The sequence below is a fragment of the Oryx dammah genome, unplaced genomic scaffold, assembly GCF_014754425.2.
Source record: "Oryx dammah isolate SB20612 unplaced genomic scaffold, SCBI_Odam_1.1 HiC_scaffold_10, whole genome shotgun sequence".
Classification (NCBI taxonomy): Eukaryota; Metazoa; Chordata; class Mammalia; order Artiodactyla; family Bovidae; genus Oryx; species Oryx dammah.
In genome coordinates this window covers 75,639,733-75,666,387 of record NW_024070194.1, presented here as the reverse complement: position 1 = coordinate 75,666,387, position 26,655 = coordinate 75,639,733, and the positions used below count along the sequence as shown (strand labels likewise).

Sequence of the window (26,655 nt, the reverse complement as noted above, 5' to 3'; positions counted from 1 at the left end):
ATATGACCACACAGCGCTTCACGGACAATCACAATACGGTAAATTCTGAGCTTATCCTTAGCTGGAACATTCGGCAATCTCCTGAAATTATGTATTATCAAGTTGACGCTTAAATCCGGTTCAAGTCAAAACTTATTTTCCAGTGAAAGATCCTGAGCCAAGGGTGTCTGGTTGCTTTTCTCTAATAAGAAGCCTACCATGCCTTTCAAAAGGAGGAAGAAAACAACAATATAAATTGTAGTGTATCACTGCATCACCTAATCTCAAGAATTCAGTTCATGACTGAGACTCTGTAGAGGAAAAGATCTATGGTTAAGTGAACTAATAAATATCCTTATTTGTATTTTTTTAATACTATGCAAAAATTTCTAAAAGTAATATATTCACCACAATAAATGAAGAGAGTGACATTCAGTCTTGAACTAGATCATGCTACAGTTTTCTTTAAAATTTCTTCCTTGTGAGACACTTGATGGCAAACTCCCTTCTCTGCTATGTTAATAGTATGGTTGCCACTCATATGGCAGAAAACTGCACATTCCTGGGAGCCATCTTTGTGTTTCTGGGTCTTGTTCCAGGCCTCACATGCTTAAGGCATTTCACACATATTGACCACAAGCAGCTGTCTCTTGCCTCGAAGATTTCTGGATCACCTGTGCAAGGCAGACAAACTTTACACTGCTGGATAAAAATCTGAAGTAAAGGAAGTGGGAAGAAAATTTCATGAAAAATTACCTTTTTAGCATACTAAAGGAGGGCTATTATAGGTCTTTAGGTTCACTGTGGTCATGGTGGTATATATTTTTAAACTTGGGCACTGGTGCCCTAGAACCTAAGAACCCCATCCTCACCCATACCCCCAAGTCTGTATCAGAGTCAGGGACAACCCCATGTTCAAAGAGACTTCTGGTCCATGGACTCTACTTTGAGAAACAAGGTCTGATACTATCCCATAGGTCATGATCAGCCAAATGTCTACTATACTCATTCTAAGCCAAATAATTTTATAGGCACAAGTCTGCTGAAGGAGAAACTTAAACCACCTAAGACCAACATTATGTCAGCATAAAAGATTTAAGCTCTGTCTTGTTCCATTACCAATTGGCAGCATATTGCCATGACCATACCACCATGAACATACTACAAAGTATTTTAAAACATGATCTTATCCATCTTACTGGTTCTTTTAGAAACAGACTGCTGCTACTGCGACTGCTGCTGCTGCTGCTGCTGCTGCTGCTGCGTCACTTCAGTTGTGTTCAACTCTGTGCGACCCCAGAGACGGCAGCCCACCAGGCTCCCCCGTCCCTGGGATTCTCCAGGCAAGAACACTGGAGTGAGTTGCCATTTCCTTCTCCAATGCATGAAAGTGAAAAGTGAAAGTGAAGTTGCTCAGTCGTGTCCGACTCCTAGCGACCCCATGGACTGTACAGCCCACCAGGCTCTACTCTCATACAAATAAAAAGGCACTGTAGAATAACCATCCTCCAAAATAGCAACAACAAAGTCAGGAAAGGGTATTCTTTATTAGTTCTTTTTTATTAACTGTGACTGCTGATCCTACTCAAACATTCTATAAAACAGAATTTTACTGAGGGGACACATAACATATACACAATGATATGAATTATCTGTAAAAACAATTCTCAGCATTTTGACTAGGATATCATGACTTTAACTTTTATCCCTTGAATCTTACTGTACAAAGACATAGATCAATGGATTTACTATAACCTGCTTTTCAAAAATGAAAAATCAAGCAAAAGATAGAGAATTCTGTTCCAAATTAAGTTAAATATTCCTAATGGCTTGCAACACCTGCAAAAATCAGAATTACTTCCTAAAATATTCAAGAATTAGTTTATAGATTTTACATACTGAAATGGAAACTGAAAGATGATGAAGTAATATTTAACCATTTTTATGAAGTGCAGGTAAATCGAATGAAAGACAAACAGTGGTGTTTTGGCTATAATAATTTAACTGAGCTCGTTTGTATAGAAAAGAAATCTTAGAAAGTTTAAGAAACATACAATGACTGTTATTATATAGAGCTACTATTATATTCTTACACTCCATAAATACTCAGAAGTATATGCATCACACAGATACACACAGACAAGTATTTCCTTGACTGAAATACACTAGTTGCATTAATTTTTTGATAAAATTGTTATTTAAAAGCAATGGCATAAATTATAGTTCTTGTTCAGAAATAAACATGTGTATAAAGTTGACACGGAGATTCCATGTGTCATGGAAAAGACAAATAAAACTTTCTACAAGTAACCAATGATCCAGTCATCTCTGTTGAACTTAATGTCAAAAGGTTTCATTTTTCTCACTCCAAATTGGAGATGGCTATTACATAGTTATTGTAAGAATTAAATAAAGTACCACATATAAACTAATAAATCCCTTAGCACAAAATGTAGATACTTTCCACATTAAAACTAAGTCTCTAACCTGCACTTTAACTCTGAAACCTGACAAGAGACACCATCTACCAGTCACTTATCTCATTAACATGGTCTTTCTTCTGTATATGCATGAGTGCGTGCATGCTAAGCCGCTTCAGTCACGTCCGACTCTGTGTGACCCTGTGGACCATAGCCTACCAAGCTCCTCCGTCCATGGGGTTCTCGGACAGAATCCCGTGAATACTGGAGTGGGTTGCCATTTCCTCCTCCAGGGTTTCTTCTGTACAGAATTACTTATGTATCAAACAGATAAAATATAAGAATAACATCTCGAGTGTGAAAGTGCATCCTGAATCATGTACGGTGAGATTATCCTAACATAATAATAAAGACAGAAATACATTTTATTTTTAAGATATCAAGTCTTCCCAAGGCACCCTTGTTAGGCTGCTGAGTAGCATTATAAATGGCCTGAGCTTCCACTTAAGACGGAGAAGGCAATGGCACCCCACTCCAGTACTCTTGCCTGGAGAATCCCATGGATGGAGGAGCCTGGTAGGCTGCAGTCCATGGGGTCGCTAAGAGTAGGACACGACTGAGCGACTTCACTTTCCCGTTTCATTTTCATGCATTGGAGAAGGAAATGGCAACTCACTCCAGTATTCTTGCCTGGAGAATCCCAGGGACAGAGGAGCCTGTTGGGCTGCCATCTGTGGGGTCGCACAGAGTCGGACACAACTGACGTAACTTCACTTTCACTTTCCACTTGAGAAGCACAGCTGACTTAACACCTTCCGCACAGTAAGTACAACATAAAGCTTTCCCACCTTCAAGCATCCTAAAGATGCAATGATAGATCTGGGCACAGGAACCTAGACTGGGCTCCACATCTGGCTCCTAAAACCAGTCCCCCTGCAATAGTGGGGCCTCCATGGGCTCAGAGTATATCAGCTGTGTGTATAAATGAAGGAGAACTTAGCCAGAATTATCTGCTTTCATGTGTCTGGCTTGGCTGAAACAAGGAAAATTTGGATATAAGAATATCCAATGACTTTTCTCTTCTCTCTTAAGAAAATCCCCCTTCTGATGTCCAATACTACAAATGATGTTTCTGTAAAGCTACAATCAAGATGTCTATTTTTAAATAATCCTTTATTCTTTGCTTAATAAATACACATTAAAATCTTTGCAGCCCTACACAGATTAGTGCCAAACACATCTACAACAGAGAAAAAAGTTTATTTTGTAGAAACCTTTGCTATTAATTCCCTAAATCATTCACCAAAAGTAAACAGAAACATTTTCAGCTCAAAATAAAAATAAAGTGTGTTCACCATGCTTTTAAGGGGCTTTAATATATCTGAATTACAGCTTTAATTATAAATTCATATCATAACAAAGTTCCAGAGGATTACCTAAAAATTCCAGTCTCTCAAAAGTAGCAAAGGACAATGTTTTCCAACTGGCAGAACTCCTATACAGAGTTCTGGGGCTGCAACATTAAAGGTGGAAAATGCATTGGTTTTAATCTCAGTGTTTTGTTTTGTTTTGTTTTTTTAATAATCTTACATATAACGTACCATGGGATTGTTTTCTTCAAAGTGGAACCATTTGGGAGCCTCAGTGTACATGCTGAATGTGTAAGTGACGGTAGAGATCAGACAAACATGTTCATGACTTAGATTACTGCACGACTGAACTACAATGGAAGCATTGTGGTTGCTGCTATTGTTTAGTCGCTAAGTTGTGTCCAACTCTTTGTGAACCCCATGGACTGTAGCCCACCAGGCTCTTCTGTCTATGGGCTCTCCCAGGCAAGAACAGTGGAGAGAGTTGCCATTTCCTTCTCCAGAGGATCTTCCTGACCCAGGGATCAAACCCACATCTCCAGCACTGGCACCACTGAGCCATCTGTGAACCCACAATGGACACTTTACAAAGCTTTAAAACATTTTTATTCTTATTCATATGTTGTTTAATTAATAGTATTTAATTTGAACTCATAATGAACGACTGGTTAAGAATAGCAACCTAAGATATACTGGAGTTGAAATCAAAATTGAGGAATTTAAGAAAGATGATAATTCTGACAAGTTCCTTAAAATAATATTAACTAGATTATTAAATTGCATTCATTTGATCAAAATATTTATAGATTACATCTCAATGACTTAAAATCAGTTTAAAAATATAATGATGAATATATCTAATTTGGCTTCTTGTGTTTCTGGAATAAATATTAACCACAATTTTAAAATTCTAACTCAAAAAAATTTAACTCTAAATTAAATATACCTAGCTATGACCCAGCAACTATACCCCTAAGTATTTACCCCAAACTGAGAAACTGAAACTGCTAGTTGCTCAGTCGTGTCCGACTCTTTGTGACCCCATGAGCTGTAGCCTGCCAGGCTCCTCTGTCCATGGGATTTCTCAGGCAAAAATACTGGAGTGGGTTGCCGTTTCCGTTTCCTTCTCCAGGGGATCTTCCCGACCCAGGGACCAAACCCAGGTCTCCTATATTGCAGGCAGATTCTTTACCAACTGAGCTACGAGGGAAGCCTATTTACCCCAAGAGAAAGCAAAATATATATGGCAAAAGACTTGTCAAAAATGTTTATAACACCTTAGCCAAACTGCAATAGTAGAATCCTGGAAATAATCCAAATGTCTATCAGGAGGGGAATGGATACACAAGATGTGATACCAGCAACAGTGGAAGACTGTACAGGAATAAAAAAGAACTAGTGATATGTGCAACTGTATTGATAATTTTTTAGATGTATGTTGAGTAGAAGATGCTGGCCACAACACAGTACATAACATATGACCCCATTTATCTGAAGTTTTATTTAGAACAGGTAAAACTACGGTGAAAAAGAATCAGAAAAATAGTTGTCTTGCGAGGGAGGTGTGGACTCTGAAGGGATATAAAGAAACTTTCTAGCATAGTAGCAATGTCAGATCTTGTTACATGAATGAATACACATATCAAAATTCATCAAACTATACACTTAAGACTATGTGTGTTTCACTGTTTTACTTTAATCAAATCAACAGCTGATGTACCTATTTTTGAGTATACAACACAGGATTTGAAATGTCAGATCATGATCAAATCTTTCAACTTTTCCCTAATAGCATAACACATCTATAGTTATGTAACATTTAGTACACATCTGATTGCAATTGTAAAGGGGGGGGGGGTGTGATGGAAAATAAGGAAGAGATGGTAAAATGAATGAAAATCTAATGTACTCCCAACTGGAAAGAATAAAGACGTGAAAATATTTAAAGAGAAAATGGCTCAAATTTCCCCACAATGGATGAAAAATAAGAATCTACATCTCCAGGAATCCAGAGAAAAAGGAAAGGAGCCAGAGAGAAAGGAAAGCTTATGACAGTGGAGTGACAGCAGAATTTCCAGCAGTCCAGGGGGAGCCAGAAGGCAGTGGTATATTTTCACAGAAAAATAACTATAAACCTAGAACCTAACAAAATTACCTTTTAGGAACAAAAATAAGACAAATACATTTATAAATCAATAAAATGTGTTCATCCCCAAGAGACCTACACTTACTGAAGTCCTAAAGGATCACTGTAGTTAATACTGCAAACTGACCTCCTCCTAATACTCCCTACCACCTACTCATGAGCATACCTAATATTCTTTTCTTAGCTCTACTTTATCTTTTTTCCATAATATGTATCTTCTAAAATATAAAATTTATTTTCATAATATTTAAACTGCCAAACTCCTCCAAAAGACTAGAAGTTCCACAAAGGCAGTAATCTTTGTATGTTTTACTCACTAGCATAAGCGAAGCACCCAGAAAGGACTTGACACCTCTTAAGTACTCAAAAAATATTTGTTGAATGGATGAACAAATAAACAAATGAATAATATACTTTAAGAAAAAGGAAAATAACTGCTGTGATCTAAATGTGCCCTTCCAAAATTTCACCTATTGCAATCTTAACCCCCACAGTGATTGTATTGGAGGTAGGGCATCAAAAAATGATGAAGTCATGAAGGCAGAGCCTGCATGAATGAGATATGCCATTATAGAAGAAGCCAAGAAGTTTCCATGCCCCTTCTGGCATGTAAGGTTATAGCAAAAGATGGCCATCCAGGAAGGAGGTCCTCATCAGATACCAAATCTGCCTATGCCTTGATGTTGGACTTCCCAGCCTCCAGAACTGTGATAAATGCATTCCTATTGTTTGTAAGCCATCCGGTCTCTTGTATTTTGTTACAGCAGTCTGAAAGGACTAAGACAATAATCCAAGAAGGAAAAGGACACTCAGGAATGAAACAAGGAATGGGCAACCAAATACAATGGCAAACATGCATCTAAATCAAAATTAATATTGTCTTCAAAAATAATAATAGTGTATTACCGGGCTTTCTTGGTGGCTCAACAGTAAAGAATCTGCCTGTCAATGCAGGAGACATGGGTTCAATTCCTGGTCCAGGAAGATCTTACATTCCAAGGAGCAACTAAGTCCATGTGCCACAACTATTGAGCCTGCATTCTAGAGCCTGGGAGCTGCAACTACCGAAGCCCACAGTAACTGCAATGAGAAAGCTGCAAGTCATGACTAAAGAGTAGCCCCCGCTCTCCACAGCTAGAGAAAAGCTCGAGTAACAGTGAAGACCCAGCACAACCAAAAAAGTGAATACAATTATTTAAAAAAAACAACAGCGTATTATTAGAAGATCAAGATGGGGTTTTAAAATCTGGCTATATGTTATCACAAATACACCTGAAAAATAAGGACGTGAAAAAGCTGAGAGCAAAAGGACAAGGGAAAAGAAGAGAGACACCCAGTAGGGACAAACCCAAACAATGTAACTACATTAACATCAAGAATATCAGTTTTAAGACAAAAATTTAATAGGATTAAAGGTGGTATTTACATGGTAAATACTGAAAGTTTAGATAAACCAAGGCGATATAGTAATTCTAAATCTGTATGTACCTAAAATTAAAAATAGCCTCAAATATACATAAAGCAAAAACAGAGCAACATAATGAGATAGTTTAACACATTTTTCTTAACCATGAATAAGGAAAATGACTAAAAGCAAACAAACAAACAAAAATTCAGTAAGAAATAAAAGATCTGGGGACTTCCCTGGTAGAACAGTGGGTAGGAATCCACTGGCCAATGCACGAGTTCAATACCTGGTCCAGGAAGATTCCACACACCACGGAACTAAGTCAGTCTGACACTACTACTGAGAGCCCACTCTAGCGACTGCAAGCCGCAATTCCTGAGCTCACGCTCTAGAGCCCAGGCTCTGCAACAAGAGGAACTGTTGCAATGAGGGGCCCATGCACCACGAGGCAGAATAACCCCTGTTCACGGCAACTAGAGAAAGCCCACGTGCAGCCGCGAAGCCACAGCACAGCCATAAATAAATAAATATAATTTTTTAAAAAGAAAAGGTCTGAATAGCACATTGAAAGGCTTAACTTAAGGCATTCACAGAATTTTGCTCCAATTAGAGAGAAAGCATTGTTTTCAAACACAAATAAGTATTTTTAAAAATTGACCATACATTAATCCATAAACTAAATCACAACAAATTTCAAGAAACACTATCAAGCAGAAAACACTCTCTGACTACAATACAATTAAGTTAGGTATCAATAAAGGTAAATAAAAATTTTTTAAAAAGGAAAAAGCACTGCTAAATAACTTATGGATCAAATAAGAAATCTAAATAGAAACAAAAATATTAATAACCAGTGATAATAAAATATATTACATTTCAGGGAATTCCCTGGAAGTCCAGGGGTTAGGACTCCGCACTTTCACTGCCAAGAGCACAGGTTCAATTCCTGGTCAGGGAACTAAGATCTCTCACAAGCTACATGACCAAAAAGAAACAGACATAAAACACTGCATTTTAAAACCTGTGAGAGATGAAATAAAAGTGGCACTGAGAGGGAAATTAATACCCAAAGTATTGATATTAAAAAAGAAACAAAATAGTAAGCTAAGTGTTCAACTAAACAAGTTAGGAAAGGAACAAGATAAACACAAGGAGAAAAAATAGAAGATGAAGCTGGTGCACAGGGATGATCCAGAGATGATATGGGGTGGGAGGTGGGAGTGGGGTCCATATTTGGGAACTCATGTACACCCGTGGTGGATTCATGTCAATGTATGGCAAAACCAATACAGTATTGTAAAGTAAAATAAAGTAAAAATAAAAATTTTTAAAAGAAAAAAGAAAAATCAATGAAAGAGGAATGAACACTAAATGAAAAGATCCAAAAAGGCAATAAAATAAATAAACAGGAGAAAGAAGGGAAAAATCAGTTCTGTGACTGAACAACTTGTTGAATGGACAAACTGAATGAATGAAATTGAACAGACAATGATTTTCTCCAGGCACTAAAGCTCAGCAGGGCCCAAGCCTCCCACCTTCTCCTCCGGGGGGGAGGCTTGGCTCTTGGCAGTAACAGAAGACACTATCAGATGTCATGGTACAGGTGGCGTTCCTGACTCACTCTGCATCCCCTATCCCTGCCCCACAGAGAAATACTACCCTTCTCCAAGTCCCAAGGTCTCGGAAACCCCAGAAGAGGTCTCCTGAATCGCCTCCCAAACACACAGGGACCCTGGCACAACCTAAGCCCAGCAGCTCTCCCCTCTCTGGAAGCCTTGAGCCTCTTTATGCACTGGCTTCTTCTAGGCTGCTCTGCAGCTTGTCTTGCCCCTCATCCACCTGTAGGCAGCAACAAACCAAGTGTCAAGACACTTTTTAATTGCACCTCATCAATAACTCAAACTTTCTGTCCTCTGAAACTGCCTTTTGCTCAGTTTTTTATGCATGATCCAGGCTCAGCCTCTCCAAAGCAGTTTTCCTCTAACTTCTTGTATTTCTCTGATCATTTCATATTTCAATCTTCCCTAAATATAATGCTTTTGCACATCACTCCTAAATGAGTTCTGTCCCAAGAGCACATCCTCAACAACTGCTGAGAAATCTTTCTCCGGTCCCATAATAACCAAACTGAAGCCCAGACTCGTTTCTCACAATGTGGAAGTGATCTTTATTTCAGGAGGCTGTGCGTGCCCTTTGGTCCACTGTTCAAAACTTCTAAGGCTTTTCCCATGAAACACGAAGCCTCTCACTTTATCCATAAAGAGATGATATGTCTTTATATTGGACACACACTCCACCATTCGATGTTTTCTTCCGGTAACACTTCTTTACCGCCTTCTCATCCCCTAGATCAACCATCTGGCACCAGATCACACTCCTTGCATTTGACTAACCAGTTCGGTTTCTTTAATTCCAGACTGCTTTCCTAAAAGCTCTAAATAATTAGATTTCATACAATATTTTAGCTTTAACTATTTTAGCTTTTACTTTTTCTACTGGAGAGCTGGTCATCCTTCACTGTCTTAAACTCAATCATTGCTGTCTGGGAAACAAGTTCAAGGGAGGAGGAAATCAAGATTATTTGGCAGTTTCACCTCCAAGAGGCACATATATGAAAGGACTTCAACCACAGAGATGGTGCAACGTGCTACCAGCACACACACTAATAGGCTATGAATGTCATTACCTGGGCAGATTAAAAAACACATAAATAAATGAGCTAAGGCTTTGCTAATTAAATAGACAGCAACAAAGTCTCTTTAATAAGAGCAGGCAACCTTTTTCAATTTAGTTGTCCAATTTGGCTCTTTCCAGGAACACCTGGCCGTGGTCTGGACCTCTGGTCTCTCTTTCATTTCGGAGCTTACATGTACCTTCTCTGGATAAAATTACACTTTTTCTTTTAAATACCAGCGCTCCACTGGCCTTTGAACTGACTCTTAAAGCAGTGGGGAATAACAGATAAAGGACTCAAAGGTAGCTTGGACAATCTGGAGTCTATTCCTGCCAATGAAACACCATGACAACTGGGATGGGTCATTTAACCTGGATTTAAATTCCACCCTCTTCAGACTTTAGAACAATATTAGACACTGACTTTAGTAACAAAGTAACAAGTTACTTCATGTGTTGTGAAATTTTTTTAAGTACAGCAGTATTCATTTGACCATATAATTATGAGTATACTCACAAAAATAGAAACGGTTATTTAAAATCATAAATACATAACAACTAAAGATCAGCATATTAAAAAGCAAAAGGGAGGCAAAAATGCCTATATACTTATTTTCCTTTTGTTCCTCAATAGATTAAAATCTTATTAGAAATTAGAGATAAAGAATTATAAAGAATAAGAAGGAGTTAAGTATAGTTTAGAATGTAAAATACAATCTAACTAATTATGATAGTACTAAATCTCAGAAATTCTGAAACCATTTAAATTAACTCCAATGATGTTTTCAGAGACTTTCAACACTTCAAAGCCTGTTTAATGCAAATAGCCGCAGGACAGGCCCCACTCACACATATTTCAAAATATTCTCCTCATTTGCTTCCAAGTACAGTCAGTGCAAATAGATGTTCAGGGGACTTGCTTTGGGCTTATTTCCTCTATGGCCTATTTCACTTTGCCAAATTCTGTGAACATTTGAATCCTTTCAACTGTCGTGCCCCCATGGGGGATTACAGAATGCCAAAACCAGAGTTTGGTTTGACCAGAAAAGTTTGTCAGAAGTTGGTGCATTGTAGTTTGGTTTTTGCATACCAAAAATTGGATCATGTACTGACCCACGCCACCTCTCTAGATGGTCTCACCTGTTCACACTACCTGCCCAGCCCCCGTGAGCATTTGGGTTTGAAAACACTGTTCTACAGAAACTCTGTAGTGCAACCTGCTTTCCCACTCACAGGCCTCTTCTAAACTTAGGACTTTCCCTTTCTCTCTACAGTTATATAAGCCCTACGCTTTAGCCAAGACGTTAGACCCAAAGACTAAAGTATTAGTCACTCAGTCATATCCAGCTCTTTGCGACCCCATGGACGGTAGCCTGCCAGGCTCCTCTGTCCACGGGATTTCCCAGACAAGAATACTGGAATGGGCAGCCATTCCTTTCTCCAGGGGATCTTCCCACCCCAGGGATTGAACCCGGATCTCCCACATTGCAGGCAAATTCTTTACCGTCTAAGCCACCAGGTAAGGCCCAGCTTAAACTCTAGCTCTGCATAAAGCCTACCATGTGCTCAGAGTGACTTTCTCCATCCTGCTAATCCCTGCAGCTCTCATGGATGATTTCATTCTTCTGCCACATAGCAAATGAGTTTGATATGAGTTTCCTTTATTGCTTAACTCCTCTGGATCACACAAAATGGTCAGGGCCTCTCAATGTATTCCCTAAAACCTACTTGAAAACCTGTGTATAAATGGTACTCAATAAATGTTTGCTGGTGATAATGATGAAGTCAAGGTAAAATAGGTACTGCAAAGAAAAACTAAAGATCCCAAGAGGCCGTGACCTCCAGTGGAAATGCCACTCAAAGCCTGTGCTCCAGGTCACTTACTGGTGAGTTCCTCAAAGTTTTAGATGATACAAATCGGTGAAGCAGTGAAAATGGAGCACTGCCTAGCCCTTGACTAAAAAACATAAAATGACCACGGAAGAGATGACAATGCGTGTACAATGAAAATGCTCTCAATGTGGGGGGCAGGGGGAAAGCACAACCGCAAGCTTCATAGACCGTCTTAGCTTGCAAGGCATTCCCCATTTCCATTCCATCCCCTATCGCTCCGTGGAAAATCACACAACCAAAATAAACAAGTGCTAGAAAATGGGTAGGAATTTTTGTGGTGGTGAAGGTTCATTCTTTTTCCTAGGGGGAGAAAAAAAAAAAAAAAAAAGACGTGTTTTAAGAGTACATTTGTAAAACAGGCATTTTTACCTGCATAACAGAAGTGCGAATTGGTCACATTTCTCTAGATGGCTAGATGGGCACGCCCCCTTGTGGACACTTCCTGACTCAACTCTGGAGTGGTTGGTTGCTTCTGAGATATTAGTTCCCTACAATCACTTCCTTCACTTACTGAATAATATTATTAGTACTATTTCCAGACAACCTAACTTTCCTTTCATTACATCCCCAAATACAAGCTTACTGTTAAAAGTGAGGTATAGTTTTGGACTAACAGTATGCTTGAAGCATTAGAAAGAAGATTCAAACTTATAAGACTTACAATTAAAGAAAATAACAGATACATTACTCTCTCAAAATTTATAGTAGAATCATTGATTGTAGATATTTAAATTAGTAATGTTAATTGAGTAAAGGTATTTTTCAAGGCACTGTGATAGGAATTAAAAACAAATGCTTATGCTTCTATATGCCTACATGAATAAGATAAAATAACCACACATCAATCTCAAAATGGCAAAGGCAGTAGATAATTCAACAAGCACTTATTGAGTGCCCATTACATGTACTAAATAGAAAAAAGGAATTTGTTTTAATCTGGGTAGCATTTGAGCTGTTCCTTAAAGAAGGGCTTGGATTACAATTTCAGTAGGCAAAGTGGCAGGTATTCCATTATTAATTATCATTTATTCCACAGAGAGAAAGAGACATGAGCAAAACTTAAAAATGAGAACTTTCAGCAAATTCATAAAAAATCAAATGCAGAGATGTCATTGGTAGTGGGGGGGGGGGGGGCGGGGCAGGGATTATTCCAGGAGAGAAATAATGGAAAAGTAGGTTGGGTACAAGTGTGAAGAGGGTTTACAAAGTCAAGCTAAAGACACTGGGTTTTAATCTACAGATAGCAAAGATTCTATTAAAGTTTCTCCCAAGAGAAGGATAAGACCAATGCAGGTAATTTTAAGGAAATGTATATTGGGATAATACATGGACTTAAAGAGGAATGGGGAGAGTCTAGAAGTAGGCAGGCCAGTTAGAAAGATACTGCAACCATCCAGTCATCAAGGAAAAAATGGTATAGATTTAAGAGTGGTAGGCATGTCAAAAAGAAGCAACCAAAATAAAACAAACAAAACAAAAAATAATACCTATATTTATCATCAATTGTTTAATGAGCACTTATTATATATATTCTATAATATGAAGTTAAAAGATGCTTGCTCCCTGGAAGGAAAGCTATGAGAAATCTAGAGAGCATATTAAAAAGCAAAGACATCATATTGCCAACAAAGGTTCATATGGTCAAAGCTCTGGTTTTTCCAGTAGACATGCACACGGATGTGAGTTGGACCATCCTTTAAGAAGGCTGATGCTTTTGAATTGTAGTGCTGGAGAAGTGTCTTGAGAGTTCCTTGGACAGCAAGGAGATCAAACCAATCAATCCTAAAGGAAATCAACCCTGAATATGTCTTGGAAGGACTGATGCTGGAGCTGAAGCTCCAATACTTTGGCCACCTGATGCAAAGAGCCGACTCACTGGAAAAGACCCTGATGCTGGGAAATATTACGGGCAGGAGGAGAAGCGGGTGACAGAGAATGAGCTGGTTGGACAGCATCACCAACTCAGTGGACATGAGTTTGAGCAAACATCAAGAAATAGTGAAGGACAGGGAAGCTGGTTGCTGCAGTCCACGGGGTGGCAAAGAGTCGGACACCACTCAGCGACTGAGCAACCGTGGCAACCAAAACAGGTAGAGTCCCTGTCCTTCTGGAACCTGCGCTGTAGTGGAAGAGAAAGACAGCAAACAGGCACCCTCAGAGACGCAGCTGGAGCTGCATGACCGCTTGAACGACAGGTAGGAGGCGGAAAGCAAAACTTGCAGGATCTGGAATCACAGGACAAAGGCCCAGACTCCTGCAGCATCTTGACAGTGTGACCTCCTGAGAGTAAAGAACAAAAGACTGGAAAGAAAGACAGGCACCTGCTCCTATCAAGTCCTGTGGGACCTGTTAAGGGGCTGCACTTTATTTCTAAGTGCAGCTGGAAGTGACTCAAGAGTTTAAACAGGGTCATGACAAAATCAAATTGCAATTTTAAGTGATTCCATGAATGCTGTGTATAGAACTGACTGGAAGGGGCAGCAGCAGATGGATTGGGATGCTACCACAGTCATGCAGGAGACGGTGATGAACCTTGACTCTAGACTTGCTGAGCTAAGCTAGACATGAGACGTGATAAGCAACTGGAAAAGTCAGGGCATGAAAGTGGGATGGAAATAAAAATTTGGACTCATTCACTCAAACACAGTTTCATGGGCACTGTGTCTGGTGCCTGTTGAGAAATAGACAATGACCTGGAGACAAATTCTGGAATCAGGTAAAAGGAGAAAAGAACTCTAGTCTTCCTGGAGGAGAGCTAAATGAGGAGGAGTGGACATGAACTTAACTGAATGCAGTCATGTAACTACCAACTCCTCTAAAACATTCTATGTTCACTGAAGAAATGATTACTGAGCAGGTGCTTTTCTAGGCCCACTGTGACATATTAGGCAGAAAAAGCAATGAGTCTCAAATTCCGCCCCAATACCTTACACAGCCCTGCAGATTTTCATTTAGTAAACTGAAAGTAGAGCCTAAGAACCTCCTACCAGTAGATTTAAAACTACCCAGATGGGGATTTCCCTGGTGGTCCAGAGGTTAAGACTGCATGCTTCCAATGCATGTGGCAAGGGTTTGATCCCTGGGCAGGGACATGCTACACAGTACAGCTGAAAGGAAACAAAAACACACGCACTACACGGATGAAGATAACAGTTAGCCAGGTTGAGCGTACACTAGAATAAAGAATCTCTCAATGAGAGGATCAAGAGGTTTGGACAAGCTCTGTTTTGTCAGTGAGAATATGTTAGAGAAGTGTCACATGGAAAGACGGCCGTCAGCTAGTACCACACGCTGACTGTGTGGCTGAGGAATCTGAGGTCCAGAGCGGCTCCATGTCTGCCCCGGGCCTCTGGACTGGCCCAGGTCAGACCTTGGCCAGATCTTCTCTGGTCAGACCTCTCCTGGTCTTCTGTGCCCATCTCAGCCGGCACCACTCCCTCCACTCCTTGAGTAATCCCAGCCTCGGCTCTTGAATAGTTTCTGGCCTGCGACTTTTTATTCAGAATGTTCTAGGCTGATTACAGAAGATGTGGGCCAGTCAGGACTTTGAAAACTCCAGTTTTCCTTCATCTTAATTAAGCAGTGGGTCTTATCTTCCGATCTTAAAGCATCCCTGTTATTGACTCTGTGTGTGTGTGTGTGTGCCAGTGTATACACATTTGTCTTTTCATGTGCTGGTTTATTCTGCTGGCCTTAACACATGTGTGTATTGGCTACACCCGTGTTAACACCACTACATCTGTGACAGGTCAACTCAGGTCATTAACACATGGGGATACAGTATGAGGACATATTTAGAAATTCTGACTTAGAATCTCAGGCTGTTAACATCATGATCCGAACCAATTCCCAGACAGGAAGACGTCTATGAAAGTCCATTCACTGGAGGAATTTCCATTTAGGAAAGCTATAATATGACAATTTGTATATTACATACAAGGTCAGCTAAGATTATCCCAATGATAATGAAGGAATACCTTCATTTTCCCCTCCTATGATTCTGGTTAAATATCAAAATGTACAGGAGGCTCAACAGAGCTGATGGATACTCAAAACAGAGGGCAGATTTACAAGTCTAACAACATCTGATGTCAACCTATAATAAGCCTCCTGGAAAACCACATTCTCTTACAAAATAAAAACAGCAGTTACGGTCTGTTAACACTGATTTCTTGCCTCACTAATCTCACTTATAATTTTAAAACTCAGTGTAAATTTAAGGCATAGTTTCATGAGGGTTTAAGGAAGATTTGGGAAGCAATCCAACCTACTAGGTACTGAATCTTTATACAAGAACTTAGAAACTTTTTCTGAAATATTGCCCAGCTATCAAGGGTTGAAAGTTCTAGATATGGATAATTCATGAATTGGCATAAACTGCTACAAACGGTAAATATTTAAAGAAACTCCATCAACTTACATTGAAAAGGAATACTGCTCATCAGACTGTATAACCTATGTCAATGAATGAGGTGGTAGTAATCTAGTATTAGAAGCAGTTAAGTTACTGACCTACTTTCTGATTTACATGTAAGTCCTATATGCTTAATCAGTAATCAAGATAGTCTTAGGACAAGAAAATATAAATTTTAATATATTACTTACAATTCAAAGAAATAATTTCAAACGGAAGATAATTACTCCACAGGATGAATTTATAGGTTTATAGAAAAAAATTAAATATATGAAGTATACTTATTTATGTAAAAGAGAAGGCAAAGGAGTTTGTTACTTCTGTTTACTCATATATCTACAAATTAACCGTCTTCTTGAGAGACACCGTAGGACTCCAGATCAAGCAAATTTCTGCAAAAGACTAATTACTCCTTCCCTGCACACATAATACACAGACATGTACACAAGTACAAATAGAACAATCTGAGGAAAATATGTTGTTTTTCATGCATTTATTTTCTTTGATCTTAACCTACCTCTCACCCAAAAAATACAGTGATTTAGTATGATACAGTTAAGAGTTTACATAATAATTTCAAGATGGTGGATAAAAGGGAAAAATGTTACCCACAATATACTTCAAAAGAATAGAATATATTTATATGAAGCGCACAAAGCAAGGCCCAACATTTCCTTTCTGAAACATGTGGCCAATTTGATGTCCCTATGTGGTGGCTAAAGAACACAAAATTAAAAGTCGTAGCATCTCTTTAGAGTGGTTTTGAACACACAACATTGTACAAAAGCATTCAAGCCTTTCTAAACTCATTCATTAGAAACAGAAGAATGAAGGATACTCACATAATGGAAAAGGTCTGATTGTCTTATCATTTCCCCACCCTATACAAGTACTGCTTTACCTAAAAATCTATGAAATTAATTGAAAACTTAAATTATTTGTAAAAGTGATGGGAGGAGGCAAAGAATTCCATGTACATTCAACTGTAAAATCTGTTATTAAAGGAAAAGACATGGAAACTATTTTGACAATATGCTTGTGAAAAATGAAGGGGGAAAAAAAAAGGCTTGAAACATCAAAAATGTTGAGATCAAACAATACCCCCAACCTCTTTTAATACTCTAAGAATGAAAGCTCCTTCTAGTAACATCCAGGGCTAGCTGTTTGAAACTGATATTTATGAAATCTAGACTATCCTGGGCATTGAGTCTGTTTTCCCAACCTATGGATCTCTCCTCTTGGTAACACTTCCTTCCCTTATATAACAAGGTTATGTAACAATTCAGTCAGTCCAGTAGCTCCAGCTAAGAGCTGCTATTGGTCAATGAGTTAAGCACTTCATCCCAAAACAAAGTTTCCATTTTCAAAAATGCTAAGATTGAGGCTAACACAACTACCTTTTATTTTTTTGTATCAAAACAAAAGATAAATTTAAAACATGTCATCACTTCATCACATATACCCCAAGAATTCTGGATCCACATTCTAACAACAATGAGTCCAAGGCAACATTGCCAGGGGAGAGTACAGACGCCAGTGTGTGGGAGTCACAAAGGACAGAGGAGCACACTAAACTGTACCACTGAAGGAAACCCCACAGGACCAACAGTTCTGGTTTTCACACAGACAGATGTGTTATCACAGCTCAGTTAAATAATATCAGTCCCTCAACAACATGGTTCAAATTTCACTTACATGCTACAGTAACTGTGAGTAATTGCATAAAGTATAAACTTCGCTACTAGCTCTTCAGTCCAAAGATCACTGTTAACTACACAGACGTCCATCACTGTCAGTAGCCAATCATGTCATTTTATTCAGTCTGTCGCTGATAGATGTATGCACTGCGAAGTATGCAGTTGGGTTGCTTCCTTGTCTCCCAGTGATAAATCCACATGCTATTTTTCAAAAATTGACAATCTACAAAAGACACTATACAACCAAGATGAAAGTGGACCAAAGAAGCAGTGATAATGCTGGAAGTGAAATTTCAATAAAAAATAAATGAAGTTACAGAAGAAATAGTTGACCATCGGAATTTTTGACACTGTCACCATTCAAGAGACTTTAGATCTACAGTCAGAGGAATTCAGTGAGGACAAATTGGTCAATATAAATAAGGAATGTAGTTTTGACAAAAAGGATGAAGATGTTGCAGAGGAAGTAACACTTGGAAAAAATCTGACATTAAAGGAACTGAGGGATCACTTATAGCATGGAAACAGCAAAAGATAAAATGGTGAAAGCAGATCCAAAATTCAAAGGGAGTTTGACAATTCACCATGACATAATCAGATACTCACTCCACATTGTAAGTTATATGGCAGGAAGGCAATCACTGTTTTAACTACTCTTGATAAGGAATTTTTTATACAGAAAAAAACAAACACTAATTCTGATGTTTTAAATTGGTGTACTAAAAAAATATTCATTTTAATTTTTTGCTTGTTTCTCTATGCATTTATAACCAACAATAAAAGAATTTTTAATGTTTTGACAGAAATGTTTAAAGGTCATGGAACAAGTTTAACTTTTGCCATTAAGATCCCTTTGTGCGATTTTGGTTTGCATGGTCATTTTCATGGCCCAGCACTATCATGCAAAATGTGGACTGCCTTGCCTATATATACACTGCAAGGGAAAGGAGGAGGTAAAAGAAAATCCAGAACAGCTGGGTCTACCCAGAGAGGGGAATGAAACAGAGAGCAAACAACTACTACCTCTGTATTACATAGCACTACAGGTAAATAATAATATTTTCCTTCTCCATCATGTTTTCTCTGCTAAGTCACACACAGAAAAGCATGGATGAAACAGAGACACCAATTATTAAGAACAGACAATTCCTCAGAATTTATTCCTCATTTTTTAATATTATATCATAAACCCATGTATTCTGAAAGCGAAAACAAAATGGGTTTTATTTGATTTATGGGTAGATTAGCTGCTTACGCTGGTATTGGTTTGAAGCAACAAGGGACATATTAATTGTGGGGAGAAAAATGACAAAAATAAGTTCTCCATTCACACTATGCACTATAAATTACCTACCTAATAACCACTCTCCTCCCCTTCCTTTGACAAGGAAAGAACTGTTTTGTTGGGAAGACAGTCATGAGCTGAGAGAGAGTAATTAGGAAAATCCACTCAATTTCTTAGGCTCTTTTGCAGCTGGGAATAGTCATGTGACCAAAATAAATAACTAAAGAGGACTCCATTGAGAGGGAGCCTGGAAAACCTTTGCATCCCAGATAAAAAGGTGACAGACACATCTGGCACTAGTCTCCCCTTCCCCACCCTCCATGGTCTCACTTTCTCACCTTCAATGCAGACGTGACACCTCAAATTAAAGAAACCATATTCCACCCACAAGGCAAAAGGCGTGAGAGAAAAGGCCCAAGAGAAATCCCAGATATGTTGACTCCAGCATCACTAGAAGCCTGAGCTCACGAAAGCTTGCAACCCTCCCACTTCCAAGTTTTTTATATGCCAGGGAGCAGCGGGACAAATATGCATTTCCTAAGACACTGTCAGGCTTCCTGCTGTTTGCAGTCAAAAGCATCCCATTGATTGACCATTCTTATTTTAAACTAAGTCCAATCTAAGTGTAGACGGTCAGAGACTAAGGAAAACAAAAATACTCTGATTGAGGTAGCAAGCTGATGAAATATTCTTCTTGCTTTAACTCTGATTTCTATTAGTACTGTCCATGCAGTCGCAAAGAATCAGACACAACTGGCTAAACAACAACAACAAAATTAGTACTGTGACAAGGTCTGGACAATCGGTTTACCTTTTTAAGAAAAAAGAGAAATATCAATGCAACAAAAATCGCCAAATTTATTTCCTTTATTATCAGGCTTAAAAATATTTATTCTACTGTATACTCCTTTCAAGACAATATTTATGTCCTCCAACACTGAATAACCAAAGAAGGGAACATTAGCAAAGTCACCAGAAACCCTATTCTTTTCATTATGTTTATATACACAACGCACAGCTTCTTTTATGTAGCCACAACACACAGTAGTATTGGGCCTTAGTCAATGCTGGCTAACCAAAACTATGTGGAAACTATACACACAGGACAGGGAGTAATAAACTAAATACAGGTTGATTTAGAAAACAGCTGTTTGCCCTTTCCCATCACATCTCTAAAAAGTTGCTGTGCTTCCTCTCAAAAATTGTAATTTTCTGCTCCAATGGCTCCTTATCTGGTAGCCTGTTCTTACTGGGAGCATTTTTATCACCTCTGCCAAGGTTATGCAGCAAACATCTGTAAGACAACACCTGTGGCCAGCACCCTTCCCTAAAGACAGAAGCTCGGTCAGAGTCATTTTTGTAGGTCAATGTCAAAACACAGTGCTTCTTACACATTAAAGTTCAAACATTCTGAATACTAAAAACATTTTCCTGTCATTTCAGGTGTCTAAATCACACCATTTGAATCATGCCTGAACTCCAGCTCTGTACCCACCACGGCCAGCACCCCTTACCACCCTCCCCTTCACTGCAAGACTCCGCCTGGAGGAGGAGCTTCTTTCTCTTCCGGCTGAGCGACATTAAAGACGAAGGCAAACAACGGCAAAGGCAAGATGATGGGGCCTCCGTGAGCGACAGTCGCCAAGCACGTGATCATCTCTTGACACTTCTGTTTTTCCTAACAGCCATAGAAGCAGAATATCACTATTTTCTATTTTAAAATATCACTATTTTAAAAATAAGGAAACGGAGACTTCATAGGTTAAATTATCATTGAATTCACAGGTCACTGGAAACAGTAAGGTGTCTCGACCCCGCTTCCAACTCCACAGGAAAACTTCTTGAAAGCATTATCTCCACTGTGTTCTCCTGATGGCGCCTCGGCAGCAGGTCTACAGTCCTCCGTCAGGGAGACCGTCCTCACCCGGCTCTGCAGTCACCAGGTCCTGAGACCAGAGGTCCAGCCTCTGCCCGCCTCCTGTTTCTCAGCAGCATCTGACCCGGTGACGACTGGCTCTGAGCTGCTCTCTGCTTCCTGGCCCCTCTACCCCACTGGCTGCTCCATCTTTTTCTTTCGTTGGTTTTTCCTCCTCTCAACGTAGACATGTCGGCCTGCCCTGGGTTCAGTTTTCAGACCTCCAACTTCACTCACTCCTCAGTGAGCTCATCTGGCCACATGGATTTATATTCCTTTCAATGCCAATAATTTCCAAATGAGAAATTCCCTCCTGACCTACCCCTAAGCTTCAGATGCATATAACCAACTCCACAGTCAATGCCTCCTGCTGCCACATCAAGCTTTTCATTGGAAATCCTCTTAACCAGGTTGAGGAGTGGCTGTTTAAAGTTTTCAAAAATTGATTATCCTCTGGGTGAAGTAGAGAATCACAAAAAAGGACACATATTATAAATATGTCCTTCCTTAATTAAAACACAAAACCAATTCATTCATTCACTAGCCAATCTTTTTAATATAAGACCAAAGCCTTTTCTCTGAATGTAAGCCCACATATAAATGTTCCATATCATCTTTCTATAACACCCTGGATTGTCCTATGATTTCAAATTTTATCTAAAATAGAACAGGAATATAAAGACATTTAACAACACACTCTGAATACAGAATGCTTCTAGATTTTTATGATTTTTCTCAATGTTTTATAACTGACTTGCCCCAACTTAATTCTATGGCAAAAATAATTCTATTTTAACAGACCTACTCTGCTTTTTCAAATTAGTTTTCAAACAAACAACCCTTTTGATTCTCAAGCAGACAACTCTCTTTTTAAGCTCAATGACCAACCTAGATAGCATATTGAAAAGCAGAGACATTACTTTGCCAACAAAGGTCCGTCTAGGCAAGGCTATGGTTTTTCCAGTGGTCATGTATGGATGTGAGAGTTGGACTGTGAAGAAAGCTGAGCGCCAAAGAACTGATGCTTTTGAACTGTGGTGTTGGAGAAGACTCTTGAGAGTCCCTTGGACTGCAAGGAGATCCAACCAGTCCATTCTAAAGGACATCAGTCCTGGGTGTTCACTGGAAGGACTGATGCTGAAGCTGAAACTCCAATACTTTGGCCACTTCATGTGAAGAGTTGACTCATTGGAAAAGACTCTGATGCTGGGAGGGATTGAGGGCAGGAGGAGAAGGGGACAACAGAGGATGAGATGGCTGGATGGCATCACTGACTCAATGGACATGAGTCTGAGTGAACTCCAGGAGTTGGTGATGGACAGGGAGGCCTGGCGTGCTGCAATTCATGGGGTCGCAAAGAGTTGGACACGACTGAGCGACTGAACTGAACTGATTCATCAGTTTACAGGAGACTTGAAGAACTATGTAACTAGAGCAATAGAAAACAAGAGCATAATGAGACTTTTAGTGGCACAAAATTCAACTGAAAAGGGTAGAGGAACAATGCACACTAAAAGTGGTCTATTAGCTTCAGGGGCTTAGGGTACTTTGGCATCCAATAATATGTTTATGGTGAAAATAAAAAATATTGGTTAATCTGAGTCTGTTAAGGGGATATGGACTAAGAAAGTTCTTTTTCTCCACTTCCCACCTCTATCACCATGAAATCATACTTTCTCTAACTCCCCTCACCTTAAGAAATGTCAACACTCCAATGACTAAAACTAAAACCTTTAAGCCCCTCTCTATCTCATCAGTCTTTTAGACACCGGTAATTTCTGCACTTTATAGGAACCCTTACAATATATCCTGGATGTAGTCACTTCTCTCCATCTCCATCATCCATGGTCCAAGTCACCATCATCTCCCAACTATAAAAACTGTGCAACTAGTCTCCTCACTTCTGTTCCAGCCTCCCCCTGTTCTCCACATAGCAGCCCAAAGGAACTTGGTAAAACACATCTCTCACTACAAGAGATGATTTCGTATGCATTCATACGTGAGTAAACCACACACAGCTATGACAGAAAGTGTAAGTCAGTATATAAGCAATTACAGAAGGGCTAATCAAAAAAGAATACTGAGATTCCAAGTTTATCAAATGCTGATGTGACATGAGATCAGGAACTGAGTGCTGACTGACCTTGAAGCCATAGGTGGGGAAGACTGTTACAGCTCTTAACTTGTTTCCATTCCCTAAAACGCCTAATAAATGCCACACACGGACTCATGATGGCACACAAATGCATGAAATGCAAACAAAGAATGTTTTTAGAACAAGAAAGATACATGCAATTAGAATATGCAAAGAAGCCTACATGAATCCAATATATACATTTCCCTCTAACACTCCATCCCCTGAACAGCCATTTTCACCCAGAGCTGCAATGACCGAAACAGCAGCCAGGAGCCACACAGAGCTACTGAGTGCTTAAAAATATGGTGAGGACAAATAAGAAGTTAGATTTTTAGTTTTATTATATTTTAATTAACTTTAATTTTAGAACAGATATTCAATTCAATTATTGGAAAGTTTTAAGTATGCTTGTAATGTAACCTGTTATGTAAACCTACCTTATCAACTATTAATTTTATGATATTAAATACAGATCAAATATTTCGAATGAAAATTTAGTGTCATAATTGGGACGTGCTGTAAGTGTGACATATACACTACTTTTGAAGAAAATACCAGAAAAAGAGAATAGCTCTCTAATAATTTTCTCATTGGTTGACTTTTGGGTTCATTAGTTTAAATAAAATAAATATTAAAATTAATTTTACCTGTTTCTTTTTACTTTTTTAAATGTAGCTATGGAAAACTTGAAAAGTACATATGTGGCATGCATTATATTTCTACTGGGTCATACTATTCTGAAACTTATATATCTAAATGCAAACTAAATATATAATTATGATACATTAATTATTAATATTTCAAACACCTCCTGACCTTTTCACTTGATTGTCTTCTTTTCTTTAGTTGAATGAAATCTGTTTCCACCCTTTCTGCCAGCTCTAGTTTCCTCTTGTTTCTTTTAAAAGCAGCTAAACTGAATCCTATAAAAGAAACATTAAAAATAACATTTGAAAAATATTAGGGCAGTGGGGTAGACAAGGTATCCTGAAGAGTCTTCTCAGAACAAAATCCTTAAGAATGTTGGATAAAGGGTTTTATAAGTCTTTTCAAGGTACACTGAGGTGAGAGGAGAATAAAAAATAAAAAAAAAAACCCTAAGATTAAAAAATTAGGGAAAAGCTCAAATCCAGAGAGAGAAGTGCGTTCTGAAGGTAGATGCTCTCCAGCAGTGTCTGCTAATGCATGCCACAGCCAACTCTGATTTTGAAGGGCTCTGTGTATAAGAGACAAAAGACACTGGGACAATGCAGCAGGAGAAACCATATCACAGATCATCCACATGAGAAGGGGGAACCCAAAGGGTGATACACCTGATGAAAGGAAAAACTAGAAAACACAGCAATACACAAAGAATTAGGAAACTTGTAAGTTGACTTGGCTATAACCATAAGCAGACTTGGTTATAAATATGAGTTACACATGGTTACACATGGCTGGTTCAGGATGGGGAGATCTATTGTGTGTGTGTATGCGTGAGCAGGCACACACATGCACACAGGGTGGACATGGGCTTCTTCTTAGAGAAGAACAACTGGAATTAGAAGAAAAAATACAGATACATATAACATTAAAATATAAAAAATATCTTAAAATTCAGATAGAATTAGGAGATTTCATATTACTTATATGTCCTGGAAGAAACAAATTTTAAAAAAAAAAAACCCAAAAAACAAATGATTTTGGTGAGGTAATGCTTCAAAGACTCATTAAACACAAATGCAAATACTCCCTGGAAAAACCTGCATTTTTCCTCAAAGAATTTCCATGTTCCAATTAACATGAGCCTGATTTCTTTGGAAGGAATGATGCTAAAGCTGAAACTCCAGTACTTTGGCCACCTCATGAGAAGAGTTAACTCATTGGAAAAAACTCTGATGCTTGGAGGGATTGGGGGCAGGAGGAGAAGGGGACAACAGAGGATGAAATGGCTGGATGGCATCACAGACTCGATGGACGTGAGTCTGAGTGAATTCCGGAAGATGGTGATGAACAGGGAGGCCTGGCGTGCTGCAATTCATGGGGTCGCAAAGAGTTGGACACCAATGAGCGACTGAACTGAACTGAACTGATAGTTTAAAAAACAAATTATAAAATGAAAGAGAAATAAATCACCCCATATGGAAAATAAAAATCAGCCAAACATTAGAAAGTGAATTCCAACCTGTGAAGACTTCATATACTGGAATAATCAGTCATATACAGAGTATAAAATATGTTTATGCTCATAGACATAAGAAGATATTGAATGTATAACTAAGGAAAAATACATAATAAAATGTCCAGGCAGACTTGAAGAAGAACCAAACAGAACTTAAAAAAAAAATACATTAATTGGAATTTTAAAATTTAACATACAGATATAAACAGATTCACCTGATGAAAGAATTACAAACTGGAATATAACATTGGAAAGAATACAAAGTTTTCTGATAATAGCAGACTAAATTATTAAGAGAATTTCTCCCATCAAAATTTATCAAAAATACTGGATAAAACATGAGAATTACCACTTAAAAGCATTAAAACAAAACATTAAAAATATCAAGCTTTTCTGGGGATAAACTAAACTAAGGGCTAAAGCTATTATTATTGCACTGTGAGCACGGGACAAAACTAGTGCAGTTGAATTTGATTCCACAACATGAAGGACAGCCATAAATCCAATCCAGAGGAAGGGTCCCCCACAGGAAGGCTAGGCTAGAACCAAGCAAACCCACGCCTACCCTCTAACCCAAGACCAAGCGCATTTAGGCAAAATGGTTCTCCTCAATGTGCTGAAATACCTGCTCATCCAGAACACCATATCCAATAAAATTCACTTTCAAAAACTAAAGTGAAATAAAAATAGCTTCAGGTGAACAAGAATGAACAAATTCATCACTGGCCAGACCCTATACTAATGAAAGTACTAAAGGGTGTGCTTCTGTAACAGACAAAATAATACGAAGTGAAAGCTCAAAGACAAAAAATAAGGTAAGGAGAGGGGTGGGGGATTACATGCAAAGGAAAGGGTACATGTGCAGGTAAACATAAATGAAAATTGACTAATAAAAAAAGATTAAAGTTTCATTGTACTTTTAAGTACATATTAATTTCCCCAAAATTGATGTAAATTAATCATAACAACAGTGGAAAAATACAAAGATCCTCTAACATATCACTTTTAAGATTAAACAAGAGAATGTTAAATAAGGAAAAACAAATGTTAGGAAAATTAGGTGGAAAAGGAACCAGAGCTGCTCTCAAAACAAAGTCTAAGAACAATACTGTAATAATGGATTCCACTCCCCCCCAAAAAAAGGGTAATGGAGCTGA

General features: G+C 38.6%; 1 protein-coding gene across 3 annotated transcripts in view; it reads right to left on the bottom strand.

Annotated features, from left to right (window-relative positions):
- Positions 1 to 26,655, bottom strand: part of TASP1 (taspase 1) — a 267,226-nt gene that overhangs the window by 152,232 nt on the left and 88,339 nt on the right. For all 3 annotated transcript variants that reach the window (XR_005722453.1, XM_040248289.1, XM_040248290.1), the window contains one exon: positions 24,154 to 24,260. Coding sequence is in view for 2 of the 3 variants with exons in the window: in XM_040248289.1 (XP_040104223.1) it covers positions 24,154 to 24,260 (107 nt within the window). In the remaining variant the exon portion in view is untranslated. The remainder of the gene's footprint in view (positions 1 to 24,153; positions 24,261 to 26,655) is intronic.